Source organism: Ochotona curzoniae, unplaced genomic scaffold (genome assembly GCF_017591425.1).
Source record: "Ochotona curzoniae isolate NIBS_2020 unplaced genomic scaffold, NIBS_Ocur_1.0 contig_4148, whole genome shotgun sequence".
Lineage (NCBI taxonomy): Eukaryota > Metazoa > Chordata > Mammalia > Lagomorpha > Ochotonidae > Ochotona > Ochotona curzoniae.
Genome location: NW_024466146.1, coordinates 3,715,013 through 3,737,155, shown reverse-complemented (window position 1 = coordinate 3,737,155; position 22,143 = coordinate 3,715,013). Strand labels below are relative to the sequence as shown.

The 22,143-nt window shown below is 40.7% G+C and overlaps 1 protein-coding gene across 4 annotated transcripts in view; it reads right to left on the bottom strand.

Moving 5' to 3' along the window:
• Positions 1-2,325: 2,325 nt before the first annotated feature.
• The window catches only part of PARD3B (par-3 family cell polarity regulator beta), a 991,411-nt gene continuing 971,593 nt past the window's right edge, over positions 2,326-22,143 (bottom strand). For all 4 annotated transcript variants that reach the window (XM_040984532.1, XM_040984535.1, XM_040984534.1 and 1 more), the window contains one exon: positions 2,326-3,239. In XM_040984532.1, the coding sequence (XP_040840466.1) occupies positions 2,882-3,239 (358 nt within the window). In that variant the 3' untranslated portion in view covers positions 2,326-2,881. The remainder of the gene's footprint in view (positions 3,240-22,143) is intronic.

Sequence of the window (22,143 nt, the reverse complement as noted above, 5' to 3'; positions counted from 1 at the left end):
GTAAGAAAATATGTATTTGAGCTTGCTTTTCATCTGCTGAGTTGATATTGTGGAAACACACTGTGTCATGGATTAACGAAAATGGGTTTCTTGCCCTTGAGGAGGACTAAATTCTCCTGCATCTGGAAGTTTTCAATGGTTTGATTTTTTTTTTTTTTTGCTTATACAGAGGGAGAAAAATAGGGCTCCTTAAAATAGCGACTTGAGGCCAAGCATCATTTTGGGGCCTAAATGACCCAGCTATCAGATCTGTAGGCAGTCAGGTGCATGCGGATGGGTTTGTAGCTGAATGTGCCATTGTGTTCTGGGAAGGCTATTAGAGTTTGGAACTATAAGGTGACAGTTGATGGAGATTTTTGCAAGGTGGGAAAGCATCTGGGGAAACTCCTCTCTGCCCCTAGAGACCCACTGATTATAGCCTGATCTTCTAAATATTCTAAAATAACCTTCCTCTTAAACACTGTGAAGGTGTCCTGTAACTTCTGGGTGGTGACCACGGGAGGGTTGGTACATAGGCATTTAGAAAGCATACATGTGAGTTGTTCTTAATTACTGTGGGACCTGATGGAGCCTCTGTAACCAGATTGAAGAATGGGTTATATTTCAAGCATGAAAAAACAGAAAAGCTGTTAAAGTCTACATTCCATTTGCTTTCATGGTACCTTCACTGCTGGCCACTAAGGATTAGCAACTCTTATAATGACTGTGTACACAGCATAAAAGCATGCTTCAGAGCAGCTTACCCGGAGCCTGTGTGTTAGAGATATTGTGCAATTTTCCCGCAAGGGTTGTTCTCCAAGACACCTCACACTGCCACCCCTGGCTGCTTCTCAAGTGGCCTTGCCTTCATCCAGATGGAGCCTCTGGCATGAAAACAAGAGACTAAGGAAATTTGTCTAAAGTACAGAATGCACTGAAGAGCTAATATTGAATATTTCCCAACGTTGCATGTTGCTCTTATCATTTTCTTCTCTCATGCTTGCTTTGCTTGTAGGAAAGGCACCACTCAGCATGTTAGCAGGTGAACCCTGTAGCTCACCTGAGCTACATGTTCAAGTGTACAGGACCTAAGAGTCTCAAACGTGTTGAAAAAAACAAAAAATTTAAAGGTACCTGGCTGAAAAAAAGATGACAAAGGACCAAAAACACATGACCGCCTCTTTTCCAGAGGGTTATCATGATTGTAGTTCAGAACCTGCCCTCTGGCAGTCCAGCAAACTGCGCTCTCTGTGCCTAAAACCGGCAGTCCCATCATTCTTGGGAACAGAGATCCGTTTTAAATAATAAGAGAAGACCAAATAGGACTAGCTGAATATTTTATATATTCAATAATACTTTAATTTAGGCATTCTAACCTCTGCTGAAATACTAAATTCACAGCTTTTTTTTGAGTGGATAAGGAAGGAATATGAAAAGCTGAAGTTTTTAAGAACTTCCAGGCAATGCACACTGTTGCTACCAAGTTTGCCATTCCTCTTGCCTGTATTCTTGTTAGGGTCAGGATGTAAGCTTTCCATGGTCTGATTTTGTAGAAAAGAGCTGCCAAGATAAAAAGGAGTTGTGCTGTATTCTGCTTCAGAACTTTAGAGGGTAGGATTTCCTGTTTCCAAGGCTGGAAGATTTTCCTATTCCTGCTAGGAACCCTGGCCTTGCCCTGACATTTGCTCATGAAAAAACAGCAGAGGCAGCTTGATTTGCCCTTATGGATCCTCTCCTTTCTTCTCTTTCCTTCATTTCCTCATCAAATTTTTCAAGAATTATTTTTGTCTTCCATTCTGATAGTCACACGTGTTTGAACACATGCACACATGTATACACACACATACACAGTCATTCACTTGCTCTACTACCTACCTGCTGGTCATCGATTCCTGGGGGCTGCAGCCAGCTCCTCACTATCCCCAAAGACAGACAGGCGCTGTTTGGCACAGAGTCTGGAATTGGCATCTCTTGGGCAGTGCCTCCTGTGCATCCTAACTAGCTGGCCCTTTCATGCCCAAGTGCATTTTAACCCTGATTTAAAAAGTTGAGGCCCCAGTTAAAACAATGAAAAGATAGAAATTTCGGGAGTCACTTTGAAATCAGGTACCTATAAGCTATCAGGCCCAGGACCTTGGAGGAAGAAAGGTGAGGACCACAAGCTTCACTTGGTGATTTTTGTCCTCAGATGGCATTCCTTCGGGAGGCTCTGATGAGCTCTTTGCATTTTCTGAGGACTCTAATACTGCATTTCACTGAATGTTATACAAAAGTGAGGAAACTCATGAAATGTTTACATCAAATGAGTGATGTCGGCAGACTTGCAAGTTCCATAAATCAGGAAGAGTCGTCTCAGTATAAAACGCTTGAAGAAGATTGTTTGTCATATTTGCCAACTCTTCTTTTTTTGTTGTTACCTTCATGGAATATACTATACTCCCTCAAGATACCTACATCTACAGTCTTTCTGCTCTACCAACATTTAGCTTAGCAGCTCCACTATTGGAGGGGCTGAGGTCTAGACAGAATGTATGGTACCTGGCAGAGATTCCCTCAGACAGCTGATTCCATGTATGTACACACAGGGAGTGTAGTATGGAGTACATCTCCACTGTGGACTGCTTCTTCGTGCTACTCTCATTGAATTAAAAAAAAAAAGCATAAAAAAATACCAGGAGTATTGTTTTTCTGACCCAGCTTTCCTCTGATTCCATCCTGCCCCAGCATCTCTTTCCCATGCTTTCCTTGCTGATTATTAGTTGAGTGTTGCAACCCATGTGAGAAAAAGCCAATCAGTACCATCGAGAATTCTTAATGGGAAGAAGGTCGTCAGGTCGAGGAAGGGCATGGTTCCTGTTCGATGTCCTCCCTTCTGGACTGGGCTGATCTTGATGGTGTTCATCTATACGGCTGCAGTCATGGGGTTCTTCTGTCGAGGGTCCTGGGTTCGGTAGGGGTAGTGGTCTGGACTGCCCCCTCGGGGCACTGGTCTGCCCATTTCCGGATAGCCTGGCACTCTTTGGTGCTGGGGAGGGGAAGGTGGAACATCTTGTCGGAAGGGTCCTTTGTGCTGGGGTGCTGGTGGGGGTGGGTAGTACTGAGGATACCGGAGATCTGCCACCCTCAGATCCGGGGGACAGGGGTAGCTCGCTTTGGGGGGATGCATAGGATGAGCTCCCGGGTAATATGGAAGCTCCCTTTCCTTGTAGAGCCCTCGAGGTGCCGCTGACAGGTAGTCTACAGGGTCTGCCGGTCCTCCCCTGAAAGACAAGAGGTAACATGTATAAGCAGTGGTCGAACAGGCTGCCCCTGGCCTCTTGTGCAGTTTTGCACTGAACACTCAAAGCAAATTTTATTTGCTTGAAATGCAGATAGAGATCTTTCATCCTCTGGTTCTTCCCTTAAATGACTGCAACAACTGGGGATGGGTGAGACCCAAGCCAGCAGCATGGTTCTCCATTGGGTCTCCCAGATGGGCAGCCGGGATCAAAGGACTTAGGGGACACATGAACAGGAAGCTGCAACTGAAAGTGGATCTGGGACTGGAAGCCAGGCACTTTGATGTGGAATGCTTATATCCTAAGCAGTGTTTTACCTGCTGTGTCAAACGCTTGCCCCAGGAATAGTTTCTATCTTATTTATACTCTCTTATGTTGGCCTTTATCATAGCAATGGAACTATTTTCCAAAACAGGTAATGAGTTTGGCTCTCTTCAGGCTGGGATCATTAGACTAGAGTGTACCCCCTTTCCCTTCCCCACAACCTACTGCCCCCTGGCCTGGGTACTTGATTGCATCTCTGCCGCTTATGCTAGAAATGCACAGGTTACTTGGGGGCTACAGGGTCCTTACAGATGGCATTCCCCATCTTGGCTCTTGGAAGGGCTCTTTCAGTGGGCGGTAATCTTGATCTAGCTCTGGTTGGCTGCTGTCACATGCTGTGTGGCCCAGTGTGCCCTCTCCTCTCTCCAGCGCCCAGAAAAAGTGTCAATTCCCAGCTGGGAATTATCCACTGAGAATTGTGAAATAAAGTAATTCTACCGCCATGCCAAGCAGTACCGCCATGTCAATGCGACGAATCAACGGGCTACCGACTAAGGGCACGTAGAAAGGCACGGGGTACGAACGCACACACACAGCAAATGCCCTTGCGTGTGTTCCCCGGCTGAGGACACAAGCATCTTCCATTTGCCGTAACAGAAGCAGTATGTCTCTAAACAATGTGCAGATGACTGCTGCTTATCTAGCCTGGGGTTAAACAGACGACTTCTGTTTGCAGCTCTTAAAATCCCATAAACCTTCTGCGCACATATGCACCATCACCACCTCCCCTAGATCCTTCCCATTTGCTACCACTCCCCTTTTACGGTCTCCTTTTAGCGAAATCGCAACCACGATAATAAATGCAAAGCTCTCCAATGTCGGAGTCCAGATTGTTAGGACACTCGAAAAAGAAATGACAGTGCTGTGAAGAACACAGGGTGTCTGTGGTTCGTCGGGTGCTGTCAGTGGGCGTCAGAAGCCACCCGGCGTCTGCGGAGCTCGGTGGTAAAACAGCTTTTCCAGTTCTACCAATCAATGAAGATTTGACAAGCTCCTGGTCTGGGTGCCTGTGGGAAGCAGTCTGTAATACATCCATAAGGATGAAGAATCGAATTCTCATTCAGGTTTTTTTGTGTCTTAATTTGGCCATGTATAATAATGAAAGATAGATCCTTGAGCTTTGGGTAATTTGGTTAGTGAGAGTTTTCAGATAAAAAATTAAATTGTTTACATACACGTTATTATAGGATTAGCTGCTATTATTCAGTGCAGTTTGCTTTGCTCCATTTTAAATTGTCCATGACAAATAGAGGACAGATGTGTAATCTGTCACTCCAGCGCTAGGAAGTCAAGGGGCCACATTTCACCTTTTCTTATCTTTAGAATTTCACTTCTGATTTAGAAAACTTCCTGCATGTGCCCTATCTTTTATTGTAAGAATTTTTGTGACTCCTGCCACCACCCCCATGACATGTTCACTCCTATTTTCTCTGAGTTCATGTTGGAGATTTCTGAAGCACTTTGGGAAAAAAAAAAAAAAGAAATCCTTAACCTGTGCTTTCTCGCAAAATCCATGGAAGATATTTCTCAGCATGGAGCAAAACATGTGGTTTTTCTGCTCTCATTTTAAGCCCTTTGGATAAATCACTGACATTTGCAACATGCGCACACATTATCTGCCCTAAAATGAACATGCAATCGGTGGTCCCTCCGGACTCTCTTAGCATGAATGCTTCCTGTTTAAAATGGAAAGAGAGAAAGGAGGAATTCCAGGCCCTGGACTTTTAGGGTCCTGTTCTCTCCCTGGAGAATTCGCTTTTAAAACAGAACGTTATAAAACACAGCCCCTCCTTCTCGTGTGTGCGTGTGTGTCATTTCTGGAGAGAGAATCCAGATCGGGTGGTGACGGAGCAGAAGCTGCCCCCGGCGAACCTGTGGCAGCACCGCGGGCACTGCTGCTGCCCCCTGCCCTGCAGACAGGTCCCGCTCTGGTGGCCAGGAAAGAGGATTGTGTCCCGGGAGAGGCTAGGACAGCCAGGGATGAGTTTTGTGGTCTCTTCTCACTCCCCCAGAGCGGACTTTATGTGTCAGAGTTGGCTTGCATGTGGCAGAAACCAAGAGAGGCAACTGTTATTTGTCAAGAAATGAAAGCATGCAAACTGTCTTCTTCATAGAACTCGTCTCAGCATTTATTGTTTTTAATTTTTCAGAAAAGAGAAAAACAATGAATTGGCCTATAAAAACACCCTTTAAGGTTCAAAGAGAGCTGGGAGGATTTGTCTTTGGCGCTGCTGTTTAGAATAACATTTTAGTCAAAACGGAGCGTTTCCTACAGACGTTTCCCAGAGCGACTTTTAAGGTCTCGTGAATATTACTGTACAGGTTTAAAAGGACATTTTCTTTAAAAACAGGAAACAGAATCCTTCCTCATTAACTATCGAGCTTGATAGAGGAGGAACAAGAGGGGACTGACATTTTAGCTTTGTTCATCTAGAGGGCCCCTTTTTATATCCTCTTTGTGTAACATTTGGTGTTTTAGAAAAGCACAAAGCCCATCTACCCTGGGGTTTCTGAAAGGTTTATCAGAGGTTCTGATTGGTGTATGTCTTCAGCCAATCCCAAGCCAGGGACAGCTTCTTCATGAGATTATGATTAAGACAAAGGTAAAATTGCTGATGTATCAGACACCTCAATTTTCAATGACTTCATAAGTCATGTTTGTACGTTAAAAAAAAATAATTCCAGCTAAAACCACACACAATTATGTCTATATAGTAGAAATAAGCCTAGCCCTGATTTTTTTTTAAACACTGTGTCTTCAAGGATAATGTCATGTGAATACTTGCCTTGTTAATGTTTTGCTTAAAAGGACCATATCTTGTGGCCAGAAGGATTCAGATCTTGCTTGGAAATAATCTAGGATATATCTGAGGCATATGCTTTTTAAATTTGTTGACTGCAATGATGTTAAACAATCTGCATGTGACAAAATCATATGCAGTTCACATGTCAAGCCCGGGGCACCAACCATCTTTGCATTATGGTAGGAAGTTGCTAAGACTAGGTATTAGACATTTGGAATTAATGGAAAACCTAAGACCAAGAATGAGGTGGCTCTACTTACAAGGATGGATATAGGGGCTCAAGGAATTTTGAACCCTCCCAACTTGCACCACTCACCCTCTCAATGGCAAAAAATAAAAAAAATAAACAACAGTAAAATCCCCCAAAACCTCTTTGTGTTCACCATGCCTGGTCCTTTTGCCTCACTAATATTCCCTCTTCCTCATATCTACTTACGTTCTGCTCTAAGCATCTTGAAGGAACTGAATTTCCTCTACCTCAGGAGACTCTTGGAGCTTACACAGAGCTTGGCACATTGTAGGTATCTTGGACTTGTTTAAAAGTAAAGAGTAAACCATCCAACAGGCCCAGGAACCACTGAGGGCTCCATGTGGTAGAGCTTTGTGGTGGGCTGAGAAATAGGAAGAGGAAGTAGATACTCATTGGCAGTGAGAGATCAACAATGGTTGCAGTAGGGGTAGATTTGTAAGTTTTGGAGACAGAATGCCATGAAGAAGGGTGGGCTGAGTAAAGAAGCTTTAATTTGTTTTAATGTAGCAGGACTATAAGCTTTTTCCAGGTACAGGTTGCTATATTAATCTTGCTCACCAAGAACAAGAGTAAACTGATTTTATCTCTACTGCCTTGCAGAGTACTCGAAACATGGTAGGTACTCAATAAATCGTGGACTGCAATTGAATTGCCTTGATGTACTAGTGAGGTCAGCATGACTAATGAGTGCTGAGGAAAATGAAGGCTTGGTTGCCTATCTTTATTTAAAAGTAGCTAGAATTAACAAAGTGTCAGCAAACTATATTTATTCCACAATCTTGATCCAGCAAGGACATTTCCCCTGCATCTGTCATAAAAATAATAATTTAGGAACATCTTAATATATGTATCTCAAAAAGCAGTACACAGGATTTCAAATGTGGGAGCTTTGGGTAACACAATCAAACTCAGCAGTGATTTTCACAGTTTCAAATCCCTGGATTTAAGGGCTGAACACAAGCCAAAGGCCGAGGTGATGTCCACTCGCTTCTGCCCAGTGTTTCTCATCTTTTGTCTGGGAGACCTCACATGATGGATGACTTTCATATAAGCCACACATTCCCAAGAGAGGCAGAAGCCAGGATTATGCAAACGTATCTACCACCTGCTGTAGCTCACTGTCCTTTCCACCCCATCAAAGAACAGGGGGAAATCACACTGAGTGGGAGTTGTAATACTGAGTGGAGAAATTTAAGTCTGCCATGACTTATTGAAATAAATAACTTGCAATTTTTAGTTCTCTAAATATCACTCGCAAATGCTTGTAATACAGAACTGATTCACCTTACCTTGAGACATAAGGCTGTGTCTCATCCAATCAGCTCCATTTTGGGGTAAGAAGGATGGATGAGTTTGAGCAGTAGAAGGGAAACATTAGATGCATCTCAGTGAATGGAAGGTGTGTTTTTGAGAGGGGGTGTGTTCACAGGTGAAGAAATAAAGTGTGCAGTGGAAAATATGGAAATTACAGGATTTATGAGCAAAGGTGAGTGTGTACAGCTAAGGCATAAACATCGGATCTTTCACTTACAGAACGTTTCCAAAGGGCACAATCTTGTTCCACTTAATTTCAGTAAAATACTATGTGTGCTATTAATAAAACAAAGACCATTTCTAACTTCCAAGGTAGCGTTTATGGGCCTCCTTTTTTGGTAATAGTCAAATGTGACCAAATTTGGAGTTGAAGTGGGAAGAAGTAGCGTGATGCAGAACTTCCAGTGCTATCCAAAGGAGGTGTTTGCACCCGTTGACCGAATGTTGCCATCTGGCAAAGACATGCTCTTCTCAAACATGCCACATGTAGATTATTTTGTGGCTGAGTTTGTGTTGGTGCTTGCTTCTCTAGTTCTATAAATATAGAAAAACTCAAAAAAAAAAAAAAGAGGTCAGTGCAAACTGATGTACTTGTGAGCTCTTGAGTCGCTCATGCTATGTGGCCAGAGATGCTTTTAGTCTGTGTTTAGAATTCCTTTAGTGTCAGGTTCCCAGTTGGTAGGCCTTCATCCTGAGCCCAGGCATGAATGTGGTCAGCCAGGAATAGCAGAGCCCTCTGCAATGTGTATTACTTAGCTTTGATTTCAGCAGATTTCAGAAACATAACATTACAATAGTCACTTGGTGCCTATGTTACAAAAATGACTCCAGGAAAAACAATCCCACTTTCAACACTCACATTGCCCATTGCATATTGAGAAGAGGGCTCTTATATTGTAAAGAATCAGAATGAGGGGAGAGAGCAGCAGATGTTCTTGCCCCTTGTTTACACCAAGGGGATGTTTGCAAAAAAAAAAGAAGTGAAGGAGGAATGATAACGACTGAGGCCTCACGAGACAAATGCAATTTGGATCAGCTACACTTAATTTCTTTTCAGTTTTTTTTTCAATAATGACCTCCAATACAAGAGTTCGGTTCTTAAGCTATGTGTGCAACGAGTTTCAGACTCTACATAGTAATTTGCCAGATGAAAATTGATCCTTGAATGTTTCATTCTAGTGGATGGTGCAGAGTAGTTCCTAAAAAATGGTCCTGCTAAAACAATTTCCTTTATGAGGGTGTGAGAAATTTCTGAAATGAGTGCTGAGGACAGTTAGATGGGGGAGCATTGAGAGGCAAGGGAGTCTTGTGGAAATCAAGTGCTATCCTGAGTGGCTGCAAAAAAAATAGTCATAAAATCAATTTTAGTGATACCTATATATAATAACCCCATGGTCTTTGTAACCACAAAAGAGGTTTTATTGAAACAGAATGGCAACCAAAGGAACAAATCATTGTCACTTGATAGGCCACTTAAATCATCTCTCTCTTTATTGTAACACTGGACTTTGAATTTCAATATCTAGACACTGTGGATTTCATCCACTTGTCATGCAAGAGACCATCTTTCAATTCTAAGACCAGATGTAAAGGCCCCACGTATTCCAGAAGTAGAGCCTTGAATTCTAAATGCTGTTTCTCCTGGCAATGACGGGGAGCATCATGGTTTTCTGGCCAGGGTTGCTGACTGGGGACAGGACATTCTAACAGTGAAATACATGGTGGTTCATCAGGAGCGTAACTTTCTGTGTTTCAGATCATATATATGCATGCATGTGTAGGTGTTTTGGTATGTATACATATATATAATTAGACTATATTACATATATTAGAGTAACACTTATAATTGCTAGAGGAGATAGCTCTATTGCTGCCACATCCTCTCCTGCCTCCTTTTCCCTCTGCACAACAGGGGAATTTTGATGTAAACTGCTTAAGATGACCAGATTATAAAATTCCTATTCATCAAGGCAAGGAGTACAATGAGGGAGTCTAAGATTTCTATTTTAATATGCATATGGCAGATTTCTTTATGACATGGGAGAATCTTGTCACTGTGAGTGTCTTACTCTGAAATTCACAAGTAGAAATGTAAGTGCTGGGAATGGTGTGCTGAGATGTAATGACCTCAAATAAGTTGCCAAAGTTTGATGTCAAATTGCATAGATTGGGAGCAAGGCAAGCACGGCAGCTCTCTCGAGTACCTAGAGCAAGCCGGGTCCCATCCTAGTCCACTGATATTAACACACTGATTCCTTACAACAATACTCCAAGGCAGGGACCACTATTTGCATAGTTTGCAGATAAGGAAACTGAGAAACAGAGAAGTTGAGTAATTTGATCAAAGTCATATCAGAAGAGGCAGGGACCAGACCTAAGGTTAGGGTACAAGCTTGGTCATTAAAGTAAAATGAACAGTCACCAATCTCTCACTTCTCACTTACTAACAAGGTGCCTCTTGGCAGGAAGTAAATACAAATGGCTAATTATTCTAAAATCTTTCTTCAAAAAAGTGAAAAAAAAAAGAACTTACAGAGGGTTGTCTTGCTTTTAGAAGCCAAATATGCTGAAGAAACAGTGAGTATACTGTGGAACACAGATAGGATTCCACATAGGAAGTTTCATTCAGAGCCAGGAAATGTCTTCCCACAAGGAAAACAAAATTTCTTAGATATTTCTTTGAAAACCAAAAACAGATATTTGTGTGACTGTGAGATCCTGTACTCAAGGACCACTGGACAATAAAGGCATGTGCTTCTTGGCTTGTCTCTCCTGAGTTTGATGTAGAGACTAAGAACTTTATGATACTTTTCACCATTTGTGGAAGGTGATTCTAGTCCTCCATTTCCCCTCTGGGCCCTGGCTGGGCCTGCCGGGCTCCTCTGAGGTTCAGTTGTTGGTCTCTTTCTGCCCTCTTCACCCACAATCCAGTTCATTATTCAGCAGAGTGCTTTGGAGGCAACCAGCATGGGAGATTCTGCATAATACCACTTTTATTCAGCTTTCAGTTTTTGCAGATGAAATGGATTTATAGCACAAAGGTTCCTGAACTGCATTGTCGAGACGATTTTCAACAAATAGTAAAAGTTATTAAGAGATTCTCGGGTGTTCCTAACTCGTACTGAGCCCCGCTGTCCTGTCTTGCTCTCTTCATCCCCCAGCTGAACACGACACGGCTGGTGGAGGCTGGTTATTAGTGTCATTACAAACCTTTTACTTCCGAATCCTCTTTTATTGCAATTAGAGCCCTCTATGTCATTTCTCCTTCTGCTGTAAAACAGCCTGTCAACCTGGTTTCTTCAGGTTCCCTACATGCCTTTGATGCTGGTGAAATGGAGCAGCTAGCAAAGCAGGCCTTATAATAGCCCGAACTGATTGGGGGCCATAAAAGTACCCTGCTCTCACCATGGCTTCTTTTTTGTCTCCAATGTTCTCATACAGTTACTCACTGTCTCCAGTCCTGCCACCGCCCCCTCCCCAGCCCCACTTCCATTCCCTTTAGCAAACTAATATGTATGTTCAGAGCTAATGAGGAATGTTTTTCAAAATGGGACAGCAAGACAAGCTTTTATTATGAGCCAGTTCCTTCTGATGTGACTTCATCCTATATTTGTTCTCTAACTCCCAGATTTATTGATTTACTCCTTGAACAATTCAAAGAAAACTGTAAATTTATCTCACTTTTTTTTTTTTCCTGTTTGAGTGCTGGGACATGAAACAATATGCAATGATTTCCTCCCTTTTTATCACATACATTTTGTCAGCACAAGAGTCATCAAACTGCAGCTTTAATCATTTAAATAAAAGTTTATCACAGAGATGCAAATATTTACAAGTATGAATCACCTAATATAAGTTAAATTAATTAAAAGTTGAATGCTGAAGTGAGTTAGAATTAAAGAATCATTACTAATAACATGTTATTTATGATTTGTCCCATGTCAGCTCAACTTTGAATTTTAGGGGCCATGGGTATTTCGGCTCATCCTCTGCTTTTGTTGAGTTCAGACTTCCTTCCAAGCCTGTTGTCCTGTTTGGAAATTGATTCTCATTTGTCCCATCAGGTGGACAGGTGCTCTCAGAGGTTTCACTTCTGTGGGTTTGGGGAGGGAGGGTTGGGATGCATCAGTGGACAGGGAGAACACGTGACTCCAAGGCAGAAGACTGGCCCTGCATTGTGCAAGGCACTCATAGGAATGCTATCCAGATGCCCTGGCATGTTTCTCAGCCCCCATGATTTTATACACAGAATGAGAATATTAGGGGTGCCTTACAATCTCTTGTAGAATTGTCACGGGAAGTGGGTAAGAATGAATAATAAGACAAATCATACTGAGGCCCTTAACTTTTCCTGAATTTGAGGCTGCAGTTATACTCATATTTCTAAAAAACAAGATATTATACATGCAGTTTAATGTGATCGTCCAAAGACCAGGTATGAACTAACATATTTATAAAGAAACTTAAGTGCTACAGGACCTGTATGTTTCCCTCCTCATTAAAGTGTTAAAATGTATCGGGATGCAAAATCCTGTCAAAGAGGCTGCAATGTGAAGGCCCCCTTTGTATCTCTGTCTGCTTGCCTCTCTCCCCACTCTGAAACACTCCCTCACACAATCGCATTTTATCCAAAATATTGCAGGGTGTTTAAAATTTTCAGCTAACCAACTGCTGACCTTTGAGAGTCAGTCAGACACTGTCACATAAAATTTCGGCTTTTCTGTTCTTTAAACTTGCCTTGCCAAGGTCATGATTAGCTGGCTACCCTCTTGAGGAGAACATTCGGTCATCCCCAGACTCTGTTCACCCTGCTTCTCTCAGTCCCACGTCCCAGCAAGCCCTGGTCCACGTGCATAGATCTGACTCTTGAGGATTCTGCGTTGCAGCGTTCAGTCCACTCCCTCCACTTGCAAGTGTGTGTTGTTGTGCAAGTTCCCCTCTTTAAAGAGGACAAGTGCCCTCAGAGGCATACTAACATTTCACCAGGGCCACATTTAAATGTTTTTTAAAAAAAACAAATTTTCCATACATGCTGTGCTAACAATTGCTGAAGTAGTGAGAGGGGACTCTGTCAGCAGGTCCCAAGCCTGGGTCACATCCCAGGCACTTTCAGACAAGTCATTTTACTTTCTTATGCCTTATCTTAAACTCAGTAAAAGGGAGGCCTAGGATGAACTGTTAGCATTTCATGGCCCTGACAGGAACCACACAGACTCCAGTCCAAGATGACCTCAGCTCGGGTTGCTGCCCTTCAACCTGACCTCTGCAGGGGTGACCGCACGTGGTCCTCTTTACTTAGCGGTGCCTTGGTTTCTCTATCTGTAAAACAATATGCGCCTTTCTTCACACAAGAGAAGATGAAATGACACAGATAAAAGCAGAGTGAGTAAGGCTGAAGTAAAAATGAATCTCCAAGATCTTTTATTACTCTTGGGTTCTCCAAGATCTTATATTACTCTTGTGTCTTGCAGTCTGCAATTATGAATGGGAACTTGCATTGCCTAATGGGATTACTAGATCAGAATTCACAATCCCCATTGAGAGGCATTATGCAAATATTTCCCAGGCCAACAACGTATTAATGTAGAATTTTGACCCTATCTCTCAGCAGGCAATATCAGACCTCAGTTAAATGGTACATGTGTCTCACTTCAGAAAATGGTAGACCCTAAGGTATTTGCTTGTTCCATGCATTTTATGAGCAATGTATGTAGTTAACTGTTATCAGGTTGTTAAGCTATTTGATGAGGTGTGAACTCGCTGTTTAATTGTTTTATTTACAACATACTTAGAGTTCACTAACATCCCACTGGGGAATTCTCTACTTTAGTTGATTAATTTAAGTAAGGATGGTTAAGTGAAAGAAGAGTTGGTAAAACCAGAAGCTGAAATTTTAGCAATCATTTAGTAGAATATTTACTTGAAGTTTAAAAAAGCAACAATCAAAATGATTGTTAATTATCTTCATCATCATCATTTAAAAATAATAACATGGAAAATCAAGATAAGGAAAATAATTTAACTACATTTGCTCTTTTCTAGAGCTTCAAATAAATGTCTTCAAGGGGAATGTTTCATTTGCCAATTATAGACAATCAGAATTGCTTTTACAAACTGAAAGCTCTTTTTAAAGAAAACCCTTTTCTTCTTTCCTCTGTAGCTCTTCATCTGGCTGGATGAGCCACCTGGGTTACCCTGACCCAGAGGACATCTTATTCCTTTGTTGGTGACAATGATAAACGAACCCCTAAATATCATCCAGCAACTATGTAAGGTATGAACCCCTATGTCTAGCTGGGCAGAGATGAGACACAAAGGACACTTGTGCTCAAGCCTGAATATGTGCTAATGCATGCCTATTGTGCAGATAAGGTTGCTGATGAGGAGTAATACGGTATTGGTGTTGGGTCTGAGCAATTGGACAGAAGGGGCACATGGAGATGCATGATGCACAAAATGAGGTAAATGAAAACCTGTAGAATAATGGTGGAAAAATGCAAAGGCCATGAGAAATGCTGCTTTTCCCTAATCCCACATGACTTACATATCACATCTTTCCGATCCTTTATTTCTGAGTGAGATCTCAGAAATGAAATTTTGGTCAGTAATATTAGACAATCAAGTCATGATTAGTCTAAAATATACAATACGTTTTCATAAGGTGGTGGAAATTCTTACTATAATGCAAATGTTATACCTATATAGGAAAAGTTCTTCATCTATGGAATCACTAACCAGTGCATTAAAATATCTGTTTTCACATGTGAAATAATAAGCTTTGAACTTCATGATGGAAAAGATTGTTGCTGAGCTTCTTAACTCCTCAGAGCCTGGCACATGGTAGTCATTCATTATACTAATGACTAATAAATACATGCTGAAGATTTTTGTTGTATCTATCTATCTATCTATCTATCTATCTATCTATAGATATAGATATACTCATATATATGTCATATGATAATATGTGTATATGTGTATGTATCTCTATGGAAACTCATATATTATTTTCTCCACATATTTGATACTCCATTAGGTAATGATACCAACTCATGGCAATTAAAAAATAATAAAAAAGAACAGCAAAAACAAAAAACAAAAACAAGACAAGAAAACCAAAAAGCAAAAACCTGTCATTCCTCAGGAGGTATAAACAGAAATCTATTCTCAATAATCAAATCCCAGCATGTCACTCTCACACCTATAGATTTTTTTTGAACTCTGTATATTAATGATCACAGATTAGGGAAAACGTGATATCTGTCTTTCTGGAACTGGCTTATTGCACTATGCATAGTGGTTTCCGGTTGTACCCATTTAGTTGTAAAAGACAAACACTTATCCTTAAAGCTGCATATTACATAGGGCGTAAGTGCCCTACTTCCTGGATCATCTGTTGGTGATTCCATTTCTTAGTTATTGTGAATTGAACTGCTGTAAACATAGGGGTACAGAGAAGTCACTCAGATGCTTATTTCATTTGGTTTGGATAAATTTTCCAGGAGTGGGCTGGCTGTGTTATATGGTAGATCTATTTTCAGATATCTGAGTAATCTCATAACACCTGCCATCATGGTTGCAGTCACTGAGGTCGTTGACACTCCCCCAGCATCATCACTGGCATTTGTTGCTTTTGATTTTCCTATGATGGCCATTCTAACTGCAGTGAGGTGAAGCATCATTGTGGTTTTAACTTGCATTTCCTTGATGGTAACTGAACTTGAGCATTTTAAAATATGTCTGTTGGCCATTTGAATTTTGTGCTTTGAGATCCATCTCTCTCTCTCTCCTTCACTCTAAATCTGACTTTCCAATGGGAATAAAACAAACAAACAAAACTGCCCCCAAAACGGAAAGAACAAAGACTTTGGGAACGAACCCAGCAATACAGTCAGACAGAACAAAAATAAACAAAGCTAAGAAGCTTCTGCACTGCAAGGTGAGGACTTTAGCCACTAGGCTGCTGCACTGGGCCTGCAATTTTTTTTTTCCCTTATTTTATGATACAGTTCTGTAGGCTCAGATATCCTCCCTGCTCCCTTCCCTAGTTTTTCTCCCCCCCCCCCCGCCACTGGCTTCCCCTATGATATTACAATAGTATAAGTCCATCATTCTTTTTGCAGGTATTTTTAATGGGGCTAATGTTACAAGTTATCCTGGTGTTGTCTGTATATATAAAGGCTGCGCACTTTTGTGTGTTGATTTTATGTCTTGAAACTTTACCTTCCTATAGTCTTTTTAGCAATCTTTTGGGTCTTCTTTATAATGAATCTTACCATTTGCAAACACAGATAGCTCATTTTCTTCTTGTCCAAGTTGTATCCCTTTGAATTTTTTTCTTGTTTAATGGCTCTGGTTAATACTTCTAAGGCTATATTGTCTATTGGAGTTTGTGCCATTCCTCTTGATTTAATTTAGGTTAATGCATATGTACAGACATCTATCCCGTTGTCTGCTTTCTGGCCTGTTGGCATACAGTGTACTATAGTCATTCTTTATGATTCTTTGTACATCTAAGGTGTCCATGGTTAAACTTCCCTTTTCATCTTTGATTTTATAGATCTGGCTCTTCTCCCACTTCCTTTTTTCTTTTCCTCTTTTCCTTTCTCTCTTAGTTTGGTTATTGATGTACCCATTCTGTTCATTTTATTATTATTTTTTAAACCCAGCTCTTCAATTCACTGCTTTTAAGTGTTTTTGTTTTGATTTTATTTCTTCTCTAATTTTATTTCTTTCTACTAACTTTGGATTTGGCCTGTTTTCTCTAGTTTACCCTGTTTTTTTCCATCAGTTGCTTTTCTGTGAGATGCAATGATAAATCTTTTGATTCTCCGATTTATTTATATAGGCATTATTTGCTATAAACGCCCCCCCTTAACATTACAATTGCTGTATCCCTTTGGTTTTGAAATGTTTTGCTGGCATCTTCCTTCATTTCCAGGATTTAATAAATCAAAAGGAACATTTTTTTTTTGTGATCCATTGTTCATCTAGTGGCATATTGTACAGTCTCCATGTATTTGCATATTTAAAAAATTTCTTAATTTCCAATTCAGTCAAAGGTGTTCAGGGTATGATTTTAATTTCTGACAGTTTTCTGAGGCTTGCTTTGGTCATGGTATATGGTTGATCTTAGAGTGGGTTCTATGAACTGATGAAAAGAAGGCGTGTTCTGCATCTGTGGTATGAAATGGTCTATGGATATCGATCATGTCCATTTGGTCCATAGTATAGATAAGATGTGTTATTTGTTCTTCTGTCTAGTTGATCTGTCCATTGATGAAATTAAGGTGCTAAAATCTCCCATTATTAGTGTAGGGGAGCATGTGTCTCTCTAGGTTCAGCTACACTTGTTTCAAATAACCACATGTGCTGTCAATGGATGAACAGACATTCACTACAATCACTTTTGTTGCCTAAGTCCATGACCATTACATAATGCCTTTCCTAGTCTCCTCTTACTATTTCTATGTTAAAGTTTCTTTTGTCTGATTATCAGAACGGATACAATTGCTTGTTTTTCCTTTATGTTGGCATTTCTATTTTTCTATTCTTTCACTTTTAGAATATATACTTCTTTGTTGTTGAAGTGTATTTCTTATAGGAAATAAATGAGTCTTGTTTTTTTAAATCTGTTCAGCCTATTTTTTTTTTTAAGTGTAATGACTTGGTCTTGCTACCTTCCCAATAAATATTTTCACTGTTTGCTTTGGGCTTTCTTTGTGCCTTTAGGAGGAGTTTTTCTGCCTTCACATGCTTTCATTATGATGATTGTCATTCTGTATTACTCTGTGTAGGTCATCCTTGAGCTTCATTTAATTCTTTCCATTTCTGTCTTGGAAGGTCTTTATTTCACTTTCATCTATTAATGAGAACTTTGGCAGTTTCTTTCATTGAGGACTAGAACTGTGTCCTTCTATTCTCAACTATGTCTCTCCATTCTCTGCTGGCTTGTAGCGTTTTTGATGAGAAATCAGCTCTAGGTCTGATAGAAGATCTCTAGAAATAAGCAAACTCTATATTCTTGACCCACTGAGATTCGACTATTTTCCCACATTACCTTACCAAAAATTTCTGTCAGACTTATGAACGGCAGTCCTGCCTTCTTTATAGAAGAGCAATGGAATCCTGCTGTGTTATGAGTTTCCTTTTTAAACGGGATTACCATTTGGTTTTAGTCTTGGACCTTTCTCTGCAGAAACTGGCATAATCTTATTTTAATAAAGCTATTTATTTCATGGGAGGAAAAGAGGGAGGGAAGGAAAAAAGGGAAGGAGGGAGAGAGAGGGGGAAAGAGAAAGAGAAAGAAACTAGTTGTTTTACTCCCTAAATGCTTGCAATGGCAAGGGCTAAGTCAGGCCAAGTTCAGAAGCTAGGAATTCAATCTAGGTCTACTGCACCACAGGTGGCAGGACAAACATCTGTTGCCTCCCAGGATGCACACAGGTAGGATTGGGTCCCAGGAACAGAGCCTGAACTGTTTTTAACCAAAAGACTCCAATACTGAGTGGAGACATCTCAAGAGCAAACCAAAACACCTGTCCTACAACTTACATCTTACTGGTTGCTTAATAACCACATTCCCCTCAGATACCAGTTCCAGTTAAAACGTCAGCCCTGATGCTCGGCTCAGCCATTCTAGGAGACAATGATACTGGGCGTGGAGACAAAACACCTGGGTTCAAGTTCAACTTTGCCACTAGTTTTCAGTGGGTGATCTCTATGTTCATTTTATTTAATGTGGAGATCACAGTTACAAACTCATAGGGCTATTGGAAGAAGACCAAGTTAGATCAAGCACCACGTAAACCAAGAATTCCCCTTCAATTGTAAGATACTGCCCATTTCCTTCAGACTTGAAGTTCTGCTCTGCCCAGTAAAATCCTTCAAGGGATGAGGCCCTGCTCTTGAGCCTTAATGTCTACGGCCAGATCCCTTATTCACTGATGGACCTCTGTGATGCTAGTAGACTTTGTTTTTAAGTTTTTTGAGACTTCCTCTAAGGTTGCTCCTCTCTGGCTCTGAGTACCTTAGAGTTTTGTTCAAATTCAAATAATTCCCTTTTCTTATAACCTCAACTACCAGCCTCTTCTTCTTATTATTTTTCTTTTTCTTTTTTTTAAAATCTCATCTTGCTGGGGTTTCTTCAGATCCTTCTCATTTGCCCATGTTCTGGTCTGAGTGGACCCCAAGCTGAGTAGATACTGTTGATCAATACTTACTTACCTTGTTTTAAGCATCAAAGGATGGAATTCTGGGGTTTAGAGCTAACAGCTCTGGGTTTCCACTCAATGAACTCTACTTCAGGTAAGTTGTTTGTCCTCAATCATACAATCTCAGCATCTTCATTTGTGAAACTGGGATATTAATGTTTACCTGCCTCCACTAAGAATGTGTATAAAGCACTTAGGTCTGGGCATGAGATGTGATTGATAAATGTTTGCTGTCATTGTTGCTCTCCTGGCTTCAATGTTTTATTTTCATATTCCTGACTCTAACTTCTCATGTTATTTCCTGAATCATTGAGATACTCAAACAGATTTAGAGACCTTTCTCTTTTCCAGAAATCTGCTTCCTCCATATGGAAATAGAACAAGTTATCACCACTTTCTCAAAATTTACAGACAACATCCATACAGAAATCATATCAAAAGCACAAAAGTATATATTTTGTATTGTTTTTATGTCTTATCTCACTTATACCCTATATGCCTAATTGCTACTTATTTATGAGTCTGTGATGTCATCTTTTAGAGAATCACTGGAGGACTTGGCTTTGTGACTGTTCATGTTCTTAAAGACAAGCACAACTGCATACGCAGCTGTAAAGTGAGTTATAGATGCATGCAACCAGGCCCATAGGAAGTTGGGCAGCAGCCAGAGATCTTTAGAACTGGTCTCAGAAGAGACATAACATTCTCCATTTCTCTTGTCATTTTTCTTCATATGTGATTATGTGAATGAATGAAATGTTGGACTGCATTTCCTTGAGGAAGCATTCTTGAAACCTGTGGGTCAGATCTGGAAGTAAAGAATGGTTTGGTGCATTGATTTGGCAGTTGATTGTTTAGGGGTTTAGTGCTCATTCTACCTTGAATATGTGACAAGAATTTCATTTTCTTCTTTCATTCTTGAATCTATCTTTCCTTGTTCTCTAGTAAACAGAGAAGAGACATTGGTTCTGCCTGCCTAGCATCTGCCTTACTTTGTCATGGTGATGGCACTGTTTTTTCTGGGAATCATCTGGTGATACTCTTAGTCCACATGGTTTAGGTGGAATGACTCCAATCCTAAACTCTGGAGGTGGCATGTGACCCAGACCTGGAAACCAGAATATTTTATCCCCTTGGACAAAGTCATCAACTATGTTTAAGTACTACTCCAGTCAAACCAACCTGATAACAATTTCAGAATTTTTGTTGCAAATGTTAAAATGGGGATAATTCCTTTCTTTAAAAATTGCTTTTATTTATCTGAAAAACGGAGTGACAGGGAGGGAGAAGGAATGGAGAGGAGTGTGTGGGGAGGATATTCCTTCCATTTACTGGTTCATCTCCCAAATGCTGCAGCAGCCAAGGTTGGGCCAGGTTGAATTCAGTAGACGGAAATTTTGTCTAGGTATGCCATGTGCATGACAGGAACCCCAGTACTTGGGCTGTTATCTACTGTATCCCTGACTTGTTAGCAGGAAATTGGATTGGAAGCACAGAAGAGTTGGAACTCAAATTGGCACTCTGGTATAGGATGTGGGTATCCCAACTGGTGGCTTAAGCAGCTGCTCTGCAATACCAAGAAAAATCCCTCTTTTGTGGGGGTGATGAGGAAGACAGGATAGTCACTCCAAAGTGGGGTCAGAAACAAGAGGTGAGAAGCCAGGAGCACTGATGGCCTTCTCTGAGCTCCTGGGTAGCTGAATTAGAAGATAAATATATTCTTGGATGTTTTCCCGTTATATTTACCAATAGCTCCTTATTTGTTTTCTGTACTGGTATATAAAAATATCTGAATAACACAAAGGGAGGTTGACAATACCTACTGATTGAACACAGGGGAAGGTACATTGGTATGAATGTAAGAGATACAGGATAAGTTAGGGCAGATGACTACTTACTGTAGAAATAGTCGGGGGTGAGAAAACATTACCTCAATATTGCATAGTCCCCAACATCTCAAGGATGGAGAAGGTAAAAAGCCAAAGGCCCAGAATAATTGCCTAGTTGTGTTTCCATAGGCTGAGTTGACTGTGTCTGTGACCATGCTAAGCACATGTGCAATTATTAGTTTCCTTCTGAGTGAGCAATAACAAATTCTAGTCCTCTAGTGACTCACCAACAGTAATAGCAATGTGGATGTGCAAATAATTTCCAATTAGTTGCATAAACATAAACCAGGCCAGGAAAATTCCTATTTGCTTAGAGCCAAGAGAATAGATAAGAACGAAGCTCCTGGAATGATCTTCCCACTATATCTTCTCCCAGACTGCTCCCCTTTCTTCTGGCCACAGGAACATATAGCCTTTATCACCTTTCATTTCTGCCTGCCTCTCTCTGCCTTTATAACCATTTGGAATGGGGCTGGGTTTGGACATACTGTGAACACACAACTGTGGCTTAGAAAACCTGACTTTTTGGGAGATTGTAATCTCATTGTGACATACAGATGTTTTTGAAAGTAATATTACTCATGATGTCTGTTAGAAGGCCATAGAGATGATCCCACGGCTTGAGAGTTAGAAAATATATTTCTAATGAGCAGTTCAGAGCAATCAGCCTTGCTTGAATTCTGTCCTGCACTGTGGACAGTATAGGAGCAAGAGTGTCCGGGGGTCTTTGAGAGCTTGTTTGCCTGGGCACAACAGGTACCACAGCAGTGGATGGTTTTCCAAGAGCACAAGCCCTGCCATTAAATGACCTGGCAAGTAGAGCCAGGTCTCATTTATATATAGATCTAATTGAGATCTAATTTACAGAGTGTCTATTTTAAGTGTTCAGTTACATAAGGTTTTACAAATGTCCACCTCTGGACCACCACTAGAATCAAAAATATGGATGACTCTTAATGTCACTTTGCTCATTGATTCTTTTTCTTTACCAAACCTCAAAACTAAGCCATCTATAATTCCACAGAAGAAACATATAGAAAAAAAATCTTATACTTAAAAATATTCATTACTAGACTGGAAGAACTCCAATCA